Source organism: Chaetura pelagica, unplaced genomic scaffold (assembly GCF_000747805.2).
Source record: "Chaetura pelagica isolate M959 unplaced genomic scaffold, ChaPel_1.0 scaffold153, whole genome shotgun sequence".
Lineage (NCBI taxonomy): Eukaryota > Metazoa > Chordata > Aves > Apodiformes > Apodidae > Chaetura > Chaetura pelagica.
Window position 1 is genome coordinate 1,993,649 of NW_009952707.1, and position 13,522 is coordinate 2,007,170.

The following is a 13,522-nucleotide window of genomic DNA, read 5'->3' on the forward strand; positions in this document are numbered from 1 at the left end:
ATTCCTGCTATTATAGGCTACCTAGGGCACTGACAAAATCACTGTAGTTCTTTGAGTAAAATCCTGCTTTTGAAAAATTGAGTATGTTGTTCTAACCCATTACACTGACTTCGTATTTCTGGAGGTAGAAAAATGTATTTATATTTGTGCTATTTATCTAATTGATTATCCAGTGTAGATTAAGACATACAAACAAAATGAGCATTCCACTAATACCCAGATGTATTACTTTATATGTTGAAAATATTTGTGAAATACAAAAAACTCAGTTTCTGAAAGTAGTCAAGGGGACATCACAGAGTTTCAGAGATGGGTAAAGATATTCCCATGTCTAAATGAAATGTTCGAATTGTAGATCCTAGCAAAGGTAGAATGTGTTCATCCTGTGTTTCCAGTTCTTGACAGCAGTAAAAAGAATAGCTGACAATATAGGTATTTTCTAAGTCAAAGGATATCTACGTGCACTAGGAAGAATGTTAAATACTGCTATTTATGAGCTTCCTCTATAAACTTGGCACAGTGAGTTACCAGCTCAAGACTGTACCCTAACTCTTCATCTCCATGTGCTTGTTCAAATTTGCCAGCCTCTGTGCAATAGTTAGTCCACAGCAGTACTTTGTTATTTGTCCTTTGCTCTCAGCAAAGCAATATGCTTTATGTCTGTCAAAGTTATTTAACTTCCATTTATACCCTAAACAAATTCAAGATAAAAAAAGTTTTATCCTAGCAAAGCAGAGGATTTTTTTATTGAATTTGAAGCAGAAAAGAAAATGCAAGTACAAATATGTCCTATCAGTCTCCTGTCCTAGCTGTAATTTAAGGATTCTCAGATAAATCCAGTAGCTAAGGGTCAGCCCCAAAGAACTCAGGCCCTAGAATGCTGTCACATAGATTAAGACCAAATTCAGGATCCCTTTTGTTCCAGATTATTGAGATTCTAATAAAACTATTTTGATCTATAAAGTAGCTCTGGGAAACTGCACACTTTTTCCTTCCCTCCATGCCTTTCCTTCCCTTCCTTCCCTATGAAATTAGGGAAATTTATTCTTGACTAGTTCTACATGCTTCTGAGAAAGCAAGGGAAACATTGTTCAAGATTATGTTACTAGAGTATACAAAGCTTTTCTGACACCATGTGAATGCTTCTGCTAAAGAAATTAATTGAGTTGCCATCCCTCTGGCTTCTTTTCTGAGACAGCACTGACTTGTATTATGAAGGTTTTTTTGGTCTCATAATAATTCACAACTTACATGTTGTACCACGTATTATCAGTGTTATGTTAAGACAGTCACAAAATGCCAGACACATTGTGTTACCTTTTATTCTTTTATTTTCATCTTTTTTAGCTCCGGACACATCCTTCTGGCTCCTCAGGGATGATGTCAGCTAATCTACATTCCTATCAAAAGAGGTCTTTGTTGGAAATACCTGACAGTGGGCTGGGTGAGGAACAGAGTGCAAGCATCTCTCCCTCTAATGGAGTAGACAGAAGAACAACTACACTATACAATCATTTCACATCAAAGAATGATGAAAATAGGTAAACTGAATAAACACAAAGAGTTTATGATCCTTGTATTAGATTGGTACAAGTCTCTGCCTTAGGGGAAAAAAAAAAAGGGAAATTTTCATATGCAGAGAATGCTTTGTGACTACTTTATTCCTTCTTTGTGGTTTTGATTGCATTTAGTTGTCTTGATGGGTGGGCCTCTATCTCCTAGCAGTATCTCCCAGTCTTCCCCTTTATATGCACAAGCAAATTGCAGCTGCACATTTAATGGATCCAAAGTATTGAAATTGATTATCAGTGTATCACAGGTACCAATAATTAGTTTAAAATGGCTTTGTTTTACTGCAGTGGAAGAAATGTTTGATTAGTAGGTGGTAATTTTGAGGTTTTTAGATACCACCAGTATTCATATTATGGAATCACATGCCCTTTGTGTTTGTGTCCCTCTCAGATCTTTTGAAGGTACGCTGTACAAAAGAGGAGCTTTACTCAAAGGTTGGAAACCTCGCTGGTTTGTGCTGGATGTTACAAAGCACCAGGTAAAAACCTTTTCAGATAATGGGTGGTTTGATGACTAGTTTTCTCCTTTGTTATTTTCTTGGTTTGTATAGATTGATTTTACAAATAACACTAATAATTATTATGTTCACATGCAATTTGTGTGCTGCATCATTATAGACCATATATCTAGTTTTATCCTCCTGTAGCTGATACAGCATTCTGAATGGACAGAGGTTTTTTTGGTATTTGGGGTTTTTTAAAACAGTGATAATTGTTTAGCATATAATCATAAAAGACTTACTGGACTGGAAATTGTGCATTACTGTTTGGGCCCAAACATTTTTTGCCTGCTTCATACCTCAGGAAAAAAAACTGCAGGTAGTGCCTGAGGGCTTTTTCTGGGTTTTGTGGTATACAGGCAATTTTTAAAGAACTGCTAACTGTAGAATGTCATTAACAATTAAATGGTGAGCATATGCCCTCTTATATGACCTTTTTCGTTTCCAAGAGAACTAAAAACTCTGAAATAGGGAGTAAAATATGTAGGTGGTATCTCCACAGACAAGCGGGGGGAGAGCTAATATGTTAACTGATGGCAAGTTTAATTCAGGCATTCATGTTGAAACTGTAGTAGTTACTGTATGCTCAGTATGTGTTTTACAGCCTCTTTGTTTCTCAAGCACTTTTCCATGAGCATTTTTCTTTGCAAATCAAAGAGCATGTCTGCTCTGGAAAATTATAATCTGAATTGCCTCAGCAGAAAAATCCATTTACCTCATTTGACTTCTTAGTGGTTTTCAACACATATTTGAGAAGGCTGGTCTGTAATCTCTGTATGAAAGTCTCTTCTAATATGGAGAACAGGACTACAGATCACTCTGAAATGAGTTTGAATGAACAGTGAAGACGTGGTTTCTGTTAGAAAAGCTGATAAAGAATGCTGAGTCCTAAAGACTAGGTTCTGCTTTCACCCTTCATCTTCTGCCCAGAAGCAATGTGTGACTATTTGAAGCTTTTCTGCTCTGAAACTCTGGTGACAAAATGCTTCTCCCTCAGTTCCATGCCTGCACAGAAGTGGATGGTGGGGTCTTTGTTGTTACTCAGAGATGTCAACTGGAGGACTGGCCGGTTAAGGGCTTATCACCAGTCTCACCATGTAGTATATACCAAACCTGTGGTTTCTGTCAGTTGTGTCTTACAAATTTCCCATGTCTGAAGTCCTCAGGTCCTAATAATATTTGTGCCTCTCACCCTTACCCCTCCATACCCCCAAGTATCCGGGGAAAGGGAAAAAGAAGTGAAAGACCCACCTAAATAGCATTTTTGGATTTTTTTCTCTTGTTGTCCAGCTGCGATACTATGATTCTGGTGAGGATACAAGCTGTAAGGGACACATAGACCTTGCAGAAGTAGAAACTGTGATTCCTGCTTCTCCAACGATTGGAGCCCCGAAACATGCAAGTGAAAAAGCATTTTTTGATGTAAGTATATCTAGTCTTCACTTGATCTTTATGTGAAACTTTCTTTTTTTGTTGTGCTTAATGTGGTACTTTCAGCCCTGCTGGAAGGTGTGAGCTAGGGAGGAGCTGCCATGCCAACTCCACACAGAAAGTTTTTATACAACTTGCATCTGGCCCTTACTCCCAACAGCAGAAGTTCAAAACCTGTTATGTTCAGACCCAGTTAGCACATTGAGTATTGCAGACTAAAGTTTGCAAGTTTCTTTTTCTGTTTTGTGTGTTGACTTGTCTATCTCGATTTTTGTTTTTCCTTTGCAGTTGAAGACAAATAAACGAGTATATAATTTTTGTGCCCAGGATGCACAGAGTGCTCAGCAGTGGATGGATAGGATCCAGAGTTGCATTTCAGATGCGTAGAAAGGAAAAAGGTTCCATAATAAAGACACTTTTAAAGCACCATTTCCTGTAAGAAGCTAAGTTCTGAAATTTTACTGACAGACAACCAGCCTTCCTTACATTTCAACCATAAAAGTTCATAATGTACTAAAGTTCCTTTTCTGTTTAATAATTATAACCACTGCAACTGCTTTTTTGTTTTTCTGCAGGGAGGACTTTGAAAAATAATAACCCATTTATCCTGAATTTCCACTTTCTTCAGTACAATTCCTAGCTATAGAAATGGGCTGTATTTGCACTACCATCTAATCCTGGTTTGCTCAATTCAGAGCTATTCTGGTAGGAAACTTGTCCAAAGGAAATTGTAGAAATTTTGCCTCCAACTGGAAGTGCATTTTTACTTTATTTATATTTTGAAACAGAATGTTCTTATTTCCAAGCTAGTCATGAAGAAGAGGGAACATGTCTGCAATTCTTAAAAAGAAATAAATGAAGCTTGAGTCCAGTGACACAGATATCAGGTTGCCAATGTTTATAGACAGTTGATATATTTTAAAGATCAAAAAGTGAAATTGCCCAATACCAGACCTGCAAGTGTCTTCTCATCATGCTGGCCATTCTCTAACCCTGTGCTCTCTGAGTGCTTCTGCAATGTTGTTAATGGAATTTCAAATTCTAGGGTTTATCTAAAGATCATGGCACTTCTATTTTAGATTCTGTTAGCAATTACAATGGGATAAATGAAAGAAAACTGGCAGATACTACCCAGGAGAAACAGAAAACAAACAAACTAGGAATTCAGTAGAAGAAAGATCTTATGTGTGTGAGTTGTATATGTTAATTTATATGCTGTTCTGCTCACTGTAAAATAAAAAATAACAAACATGATAATGCACTAAACAATGAAGCAAGCACTTGCACTGAAATCTTAATGCAGACATTTACAGGACAGACATAAGTTATTTATAGCAGAACAATACTAGCTAGTTAACAACATTTACAGATATTAAATATGTACATAATCAGGTTTGATGTGTCGTGATTTGATACTTTTTAAACATTTTTTGCACATGAATTGGAAGACTGTTTATAGATTTTTACATTTGATAAAATTGTGTTTGTTCAGCTTAAAACCCTGGTGAAGCATTTTTAATAGCCCCAAATAAGTAGAAATTTTTCAGTCTACAAATATAGGTGACATTGAGTAGAACATGTAGGTAATCAAGCCATTGTTTTTACTTTGAAATGTTAATATGTTAAATAGCACACTAATATTACAAAAGATTTGTATATATGATTCACAATTTTCTCATTTTTCCAGACATTCTGCTTGTAATTTAATGTCAGCCTAACCAAACTGACTATACTTACAATATTTTTCAGTTATTGTTTGTGGGGGTTTTTTTTAAAACTAATGTATTTTGTCAGAAAGGAACATAAATTTCTCACTACACAATAGGAAATGCATCTGTTTTTAATGCATTTGCAACTTCAAAACAGGAATATGAAGGATTTTTCTAGCGTTTTTCAACTGACAAATTTCCACCTGTGACAATGTTGTTTGCACATTTTTATTTTTCTTTGTATATGAAGTACTTTTATATGTACTTTGTAAAATACTGATCCTGTTCTTAGGTTACATGAAAATATACATACCACTGCTTATTTTGTAACTAGTTAATTTTAACTCCTGTATGTTATGTGATATATGTATGCTAACCATCTTGTAATAAATACACTTGTTCAGGAAAAGTAAAACCTTCCCTTTTACTGTAAAAACAAAAAAAGCAAGACCAACATGTTGAAATATTTCCACAGGCACAAGACAAATCCTTATTTACTCTGTATTAAGAATAGTGGGTGTATTAAAAACTACATGATCTTTTGTATACTTGTAAATATTCTTAACATAAAAGTTGCACTTGAGCATCCTGAACTCAACCACTTGTCAACAGTAACACTAAAGACTAAAGAAATCAGAATTTAAAGTAAAATTATCATTCTAACAAGTCTCAATGTATGGCCTTCACTAAAAGGCTAAATACTTATAATGTTCATACTAAGTCATTGAATAATGATGTTAAGTGTATATATTTTTTTTAACTCCTGTATGGGATCACAACACAAATCAGCTGCATACTTTCACCCTGAAACGTATCTCACTCATTTATATCACCTTATGCAAAAATGATCTAGTTCGTAAGAAATAAAATGCTAAAATTTACAAGGTCTTACTTGAAAATGTTGCATCTAAATGGAATTACTGAGTGTAGTGTGGGATAGCAGAGGTAAAATGGAAAGGGAACGTGTGATGGAGGTAGGGGACCTGTGACAATTCTTGGATGCTGTGGTGCTTAGATTATACGGTTTGTATATTGAGCTTGGCATGAATGCTAATGTTGCCTTAAATGTTGATCTCGTTTTTTAGTGTCTATATTGATGGAAAATGAACTTGAGCAACTTAATTTAAAAATATCCAAATAAAAGCTGAAATGAGATACAATATTTGTGGTGTTTATACAACGCAGGAATATAAGAGGACTATGCAAAGGAATGGTAGGCAGAGGCTGTTGGTATGAAGACACAAAGTTTGCAGTGTCCCTGATAGTCTTTCTATGTAAAATGAAGATTCAGACAGAGATGCAGAGAAGTTAGCATAGCATACGGTACAGGGTTTATCAGTGTGTTTGAGCTGAATTAGACTATTAGAAGCAGAGAATTTGCTTGGGGAAAATTCTGTGGACAAATTTTCCAGAAAAAGGAACTCGTCCTAAAGTTGGGGATGCGGTAAACGTGCTCCCTCTGGGGTGTGTCTTCCTGCTATTCCTGTACTACCACATGAAGTTCAACAAGGCCAAGTGCAAGGTCCTAGACATGGGCTGAGGCAATCCCAGGCACAATTACAGGCTGGGCAGAGAATGGACTGAGAACAGTCTTGAGGCAAAGGACTCAGGGGTGTTTGTTGATGAGAAGCTCAACATGAGCTGGCAGTGTGCTCTTGTAGCCCAGAAAGCCAACTGTGTCCTGGGCTGCATCAAAAGCAGCAAGTCCAGCAGATCATGGGAGGTGATGCTCCCCTTCTGTTCCACTCTCATGAGACCCCACCTGCACTACTGTGTCCAGTTGTGGAATTCCCAACACAAGAAGGACATGGCGTTGTTGGAAAGGGTCCAGAGAAGGGCCACAAAGATGATCAAAAGGCTGGAGGAGCTCTCCACTGAAGACAGGCTTAGAGAGCTGGGGCTGTTCAACCTGGAGAAGAGAAGACTCCAGGAAGAACTTATAGCACCTTCCAGTACCTGGAGAGGAACTTTTTACAAGGGCATGTAGTGAGAGGATGATGGGAAACGGTTTCAAACGGAAGGAGGATAGATTCAGATTAGATATTGGGAATAAAGTTTTGAAGCATTACTGGTATATTATATTAGTAATTTCTCTTTGCTATTTAACATACAAGTACTTTCTATAGAAGTCCTTACATTTGATGGAACTTCAGAATTAGTAAACTAAATAATAAAATACTTAGCATGCCACATGTATGGGTCACTGGTTATGTAATAATACACAAACAGCTAACAGACCCAGGAACAAATGTTCAACATTTTTGTATCACATCCCACACACATTATTTGTTTCTGATATTTTGTGAATTGCAGACATAACAAAAATGTGGTGATCTTGTCCAAATACTGTCGTTTTGCCTTTTCATCCTGTAATATTCCTGGAGTATGTTTAAGGGCCTGCACCACATTTCTCATTTTTCATATCTGTGATCATCCAAGTATTTTGTCTGTTCATGATTATCCTGTGGTTGCTTTGGGCAATCAGAAAACTTGAATTTTTCTACCAGTTCCCCGATGATGCTAAAGTTCATGGTGAGTATCACTGTTGCACCTACTTTCTGGAGTTTTGTCTGTATTCTATCAGTTTCTTCCCAAATTTTGGCTACTGTGTAAGCCAAGGGCAGTATTAGCATCCACATTCTCACTTAGGGTATTTTCATCATCACTTTTTCATCTTCATCTTTTCACATACAACTTTTTAGTAATTGAGTGCCAAATAAGGATGCTGCAAGTTCACTATTGTTTCCTCTCTTATTAGTCCAGCTAGCTTCTCAAAGGAATGGATTACAAACATAAATACTGTTGGTAAGAACTGAGTTTGAGTTTGTTTCTGTGTAATACAAAATATCCAAAGCCTCGTTTTACCTTTTATTTTATTTTTCTGCTGTATACGTTTCCAGTCTCAGCTCCTACTACTTTTCACCCAACTGGACTCTTTAGTTCTTTATCTCTAAATCACTACTCTTTAAGACTTAAGAGCAAATCAATTAAGTGTAATCAGTTATGGCTACTATCTTTATCCACAATCACACTCCAGTAATTAAAACCCAGATACTGTCTTTCCTTCTTACAACTGAGAGTTACGGAAGTTTCTCCTTCATCACAAGACTGACCATCAAGAGCTGAAGGGACTGAACACTGATTTCTGGTTTAGCAAGCAGCTATGAAATAAACACAGCTTTGAATGAGTTGAGATTGTCACAATGTTCACCTGAGTCATTCCTGAGAAGGCAGAGTCTTTCTGAAACTGAGATTTTTGATTTCATATGTGGACTGCATATGTTACTCCTAGCAAGTTGTCAAAACCCAGTCTTGGAATGAAAGGTAAAAGCTGTGTTTTAAAGGTAGACTCCATCATAATCTGTTTATACCTTGGTCTTGCAAATCAGGAGATGTGCTAGTGGCAGCTGCATTATAATTCCAGATTGCGTCACAATAGGTACTGTCTTGTCTTTCTCACAGTGGTCTAATCTGATTATTGTAAACATGCAATGGGAAATTGTAATCTCTCCAGTTTGAGATTGCACCATATAGTTCAAGATCCTTCCTTCCTCTTCCAATTTTGCTTACATGACAGAATTAGCACATTTATGAACAGGAAATGTTGCTTGATTGTGGCAAATTTACTGTTGTTGTCCATTGGCTACTCTTTGTTAACAGTGTTTTGCTTATGTGTCTTCTAGGAGATTCATAGAGAGTCTGTACTTTTATCTGTAAAACAGGCAATAATAGAAGTAGTTAGGCTGAAAGGTCCACAATATGATCCTGGAAGGAGATAAAACTGTAGCAGTTGTTTCAGGTATTGAATGGTACTTTCTGCCCCTCGAACTCCCCTAGAAGAGCCTGAGGCGTAGTCATGGTTTGTTTTAAGACTTCTTTATTGATTACTTATTTATCAATGTATATTGACAAAATATCACTGTATGCACATTGTTGTTTACTTTATTTCTCTCACTGTTCAACTCAGCAAGGATTCTTCTACTTCAGACCCATGCAGCATGTCAACAATCAGGACCTTCAAAGGTTTTAGTGTCCCTTTGTGTTAAAAGTCTCCATTAATTGCCAAAAATTTGTGCTAGATAGAACATTCCTGTTTAATGATGGACAGGTGAGACTGATTGGAATTTAACACCCAGGAAGAGTGCTTTCTTAATAAGGAGAAATTATCAGGTAGTTCAAGAAATGAGCATCACACTCAGCCAGCAGTTTATGGTGGCTATGAGCCATCTTCACATGGGCCAGTGACTCCAAAATTCTGTCCATGTCAAGGCCTCCAGTAAGTCCAAAGTGGTAAGTTCATGAAGTTGTTTATGAATTAAGCTCAATAAAGTAAGCTATAGTACAGCTGAAATCACTGTCATGTTTAACTACTCACATGTTCAGGTTTTGTACATGCTGCATTGTTCCTGTGCCACCACAGTAGTTAAAAACTTTTCTTTCCACTGTGCTCAGATTATGACTGGCAAATATTTGAATGCAGTAATTGAAGCAAATGCTTGCACTCACATTTTTTAATAAAAAAATACTTCTATTGTTTAGTATGAAGTATCCAAATCTTTGTAGTGTTTCATGCAGGCAAAGGATTTAGGATTGGGATTTTGACATTGGAGAGTTGGTGATGCAATTACCATTGAATTTTGACTAAGTTGGACAACCTGTTTCTCTGAGTTGCCAGTAAGATGTTTTTATTTTATGATTGTCTTTACATTTTCAAAGAACTTTTATTTCAAATATCCAGCTTGCTCCTGATTTAGAGGGTCAGTCATTCCTGTATTTGCTGTAGAGTGAAATTAAATTAAGTTCTAAAATCTACTCTGATTTCCTTACTTTACTCAAAAGATAAAATTTTAGAACTGGTTTCTTTAGAACTGGTTGCTGACCAAAAAAAAAATAAAAATAATTAACTGAACTTCTTCCACTTCAGGCTCCTGACTCAAAGGAAAGCTTACAGTAAGTCTCTTCTCTGGTCTGAGTATGTAGCAATGCCTGAAAACCTGGAAAATATCCCATCAAGTGATAATGAACCAGAGCCAGGAATAAATTGAGGAGTTAGTTATGGTTTGTAGAATCATGTTGACCACTGTGTGTATTATGTACGTTAGCAGTGCCAGGACAGGCTATAGGTCTTACTACAATCTCAGAAATAATCATACTGTTGCTACAGCAATCGGACATCTGTTTTCAACCCTAAAATACCTAAGATTTGTTATCTTCTTGTTCCTGCAGAAGTAGAGTTCTGAGACCTTGTGTCTTCACTGACACAGATTTCTGTAGAGAAAATATTTTTGAAGATAAACTCATTTATATCAATTATTATTTCAGTTGTTAAAACCACACAGCTGGCCACACAGCAGCATATGTACCAAGTTTCTCAGCCTAGGAATAAAAAACAAACATGTAACTATTTCCTGTGATACTGAATGTGTTTTAGTTCAAAGTGTGTTTTAGTTAAAAGAATACTGCATGCAGATTGTTGTCATGTGAGCACATTTTCTGTTTTTGCTATAAAAACAATATTGCTGTCAATAAGGTCATATGTACCTTAGTAACTTGCTATCAAGAAGGTCACCTGCTGTGGACTACCACCAATTTTTTTAGCTGTTGTCAGAAAGGCCTCAGTTTAAAAATATTTCTCCCCTGTGCTCAGTCACTGCATGCAAGTTGCCTCATGATATTAAAATATTTCCTGAAAACACAGTTCTGTTCTCAGACCTGTTCACCATTTCACAGTGAAACATTATGCATATGTAAATGGTTTTAAATTAAATTCATATAATACTTGATATCAAGGACAGCTGTCCTTATTTGATGATGGTATCTCAAGACAGCTTGATAACTTCCTTTGAAAAATGAGTATGTGCAACAAAAATAGGCAGAGATCCTAAGTTTATCTTGGGATTCCAGCCCATTGATTTTGGATAATTTTCATTACCAGTCTGAGTTACATGAAAGTGTACTGAGGTCTTTAGTGACACTTGAAATTAAAGTGACTGTATTACTGCTCTCCTTGATGTATGTTAGAAGTTGGGATTTTTAGATCAATTTTTGTATGTATTTTCTTCTCACCAAGCAAGGGTGAACAGAGATTATGAAGGGTATGGACATCAAAAAGTAGAGAGATGCAGGGGAAAAGCACCCCTGACTGGTAGTTAGTGCCAAACAGCAATGAGTTGATGTCAGCATAAAGCAGAGATCAGAACAGCGTGTGCATATTCATCTCTTGGACAGATGGTCAAAGAATTAGAAAGGAAAAAGGCAGGTGTCTGTGAGTGGGGTGTAGGAAAGCTCACACTGCACATGGGAAGAATTACAGGTAAATAGGCCATGGAACTGGATCCCAATCACCTGAATCTCCAGTAGCAAAGGAAGCCTCTGATCTCCTTTGTTTCCCTCTGATCAGTTGTGTTATCGGTTCACCAAAATCTCCCTTTATACTTCTCTCACTCCCTGTTTTGTATTTTTGACTTCTACTTGTCTGATTGTGTCTAAATTTAGATGATAAATACTTGAGAAGCAGAGGTGATCAGAGTTAACTTGTTCCCTAGAGGTGCCTAGAATACTTGCAGGTGCTGTGATATAATTAAAGCCAAAAGAGAGTCTTTGTTTTTCAAAGTGTTCTGAAAATAGTGACTAATTCAAGTTGTATATCTATGTTTTGGAATTTTGGGCATTCAAGGAACAGGGTTGGTGGTGGAGTTTGGGCTGCCATAAAGGATAAGGGGCCAGTTCATGAAACTGGATCTGAGCTTTGATTTCAGACACTCTCAGCATTTGACATGTGATTATCGCTCTTTGGAATTAGATTTAGCAGCCCTGAGGAAAGAGGTTAATGTGAAGCCAACATCAAGTGTGCTGAACTCTGGTCATTGAAAATACCATTGCTAATATTACTATAAGTGTATTTCCAGGGGAACATCACAGCTTTGTTTATCAAATGCAGACTTAGCCAAATTATTATCAGCTGCTGGAGATGGGTACAAAGGATGCACTGTCAGGTCTCTACTTCAATTTCCAAATGTGGGCCATTCTTTCCATGATGTAACATACTTATCTGTTATATGGATATTCTAAAATGTGGAATAATTAATAATACATAATTCAGATAGTAGAATATGGATGCCTTTGCCCAGTGTTTGTTGCTTTAACCAAAACAAGTTAGTTATCAATATTTTTTTGCTTTTTTGAGCGTAGCTGAGCAACTGTTACAGACAGCACAGAGGGCAAAATGGAGCAGTGGGCTGACCAAAAATTGTCACTACAAAGCTGTGTCCTCTTACTAGGGTAACTATCGCTACTAGTATTTTAAGCTATTATGTAAACAATATTGTTATTTCCTGTAACATGAGAGAATTCTTAGCAGTTTGAAACACAAACAGCACACCTAGAACAACATCTCCTTTGATGCATTACTGAAGGCTTTTCAACCAGAATCCATGCAGCAAACACACCTGATCCACTTTATGTGCATAGGGAGGACACAAATCCTAGGAGTGATATGTCAGTAAAAGTAGACCCAAATATTTCTCTTCAGGGCTAATAAATACTTGGTTGAAGTAATACTACTTAGAACTATGACCTTTTTTCTTCCTAGAGAAACTTTAGAACTTTATAGGTAATATAACCACTTAATTTTTGGTAGACTGCTAATATGTGGTTAAAACAAACCTGAGCTTCTGAATTAAGTAAAGCTGTTATTTTTAGAGAGACAAGCACTAAAGACACTGTGCACTAGACAATAAACACACACAGCCCTCTGAAAAAGATACCAATTAAAACACTACACAAGATTTCTTGCAAAATTAGAAGTAATCACAATCAAACTGGTTTGCAAGGCTTGAAGAGAGATACCTAGAGTCCTTTTTTGATAACAAACTTGGATAGTCATTAAAAAGAGAGATGTGTACTTAGGAAACAAACCCCCTTATTGGCCAGCATCAATTATTCCCTGCTGGTTTAAAAAAAAAAAAAAAAGTTAATAAGATACAAAATACTTTTTTCTTAAATTTTTTTTAAAAATACAAATTCAACGCCTTTATGAGAGGGCATGTACCAACATTAACACGTGTGATAAGAAAGTTGTAAAGTAGGTGCTAAAGCCACCAGCCCTTCCTTGTTACACAAGGTAGCATTAAAGGAGGAGAGGCACAGAGGAGGGAGCTGATCTAGAGTTGGCAGGACAGCAGCTGGAGAAATGGAGAAAATGGGGGATTATTTTTTACATATAAAACTTTAAAAAGCCTACCACGTTGCTTGGATTTGCATCGGCTGGCAGAAAGCTTGGAAGGAAGGAAAGATTAAAAATCTTAAGCCC

General features: G+C 36.7%; 1 protein-coding gene across 1 annotated transcript in view; it reads left to right on the forward strand.

Annotated features, from left to right (window-relative positions):
* SBF2 (SET binding factor 2) overlaps window positions 1-4,221 on the forward strand; it is a 208,442-nt gene extending 204,221 nt beyond the window's left edge. The window contains exons 36-39 of the mRNA XM_009994267.1: window positions 1,348-1,541; window positions 1,963-2,050; window positions 3,362-3,493; window positions 3,791-4,221. Coding sequence (XP_009992569.1) covers window positions 1,348-1,541; window positions 1,963-2,050; window positions 3,362-3,493; window positions 3,791-3,889 — 513 coding nt within the window. The 3' untranslated portion in view covers window positions 3,890-4,221. The remainder of the gene's footprint in view (window positions 1-1,347; window positions 1,542-1,962; window positions 2,051-3,361; window positions 3,494-3,790) is intronic.
* The last annotated feature ends 9,301 nt before the right edge of the window (window positions 4,222-13,522 follow it).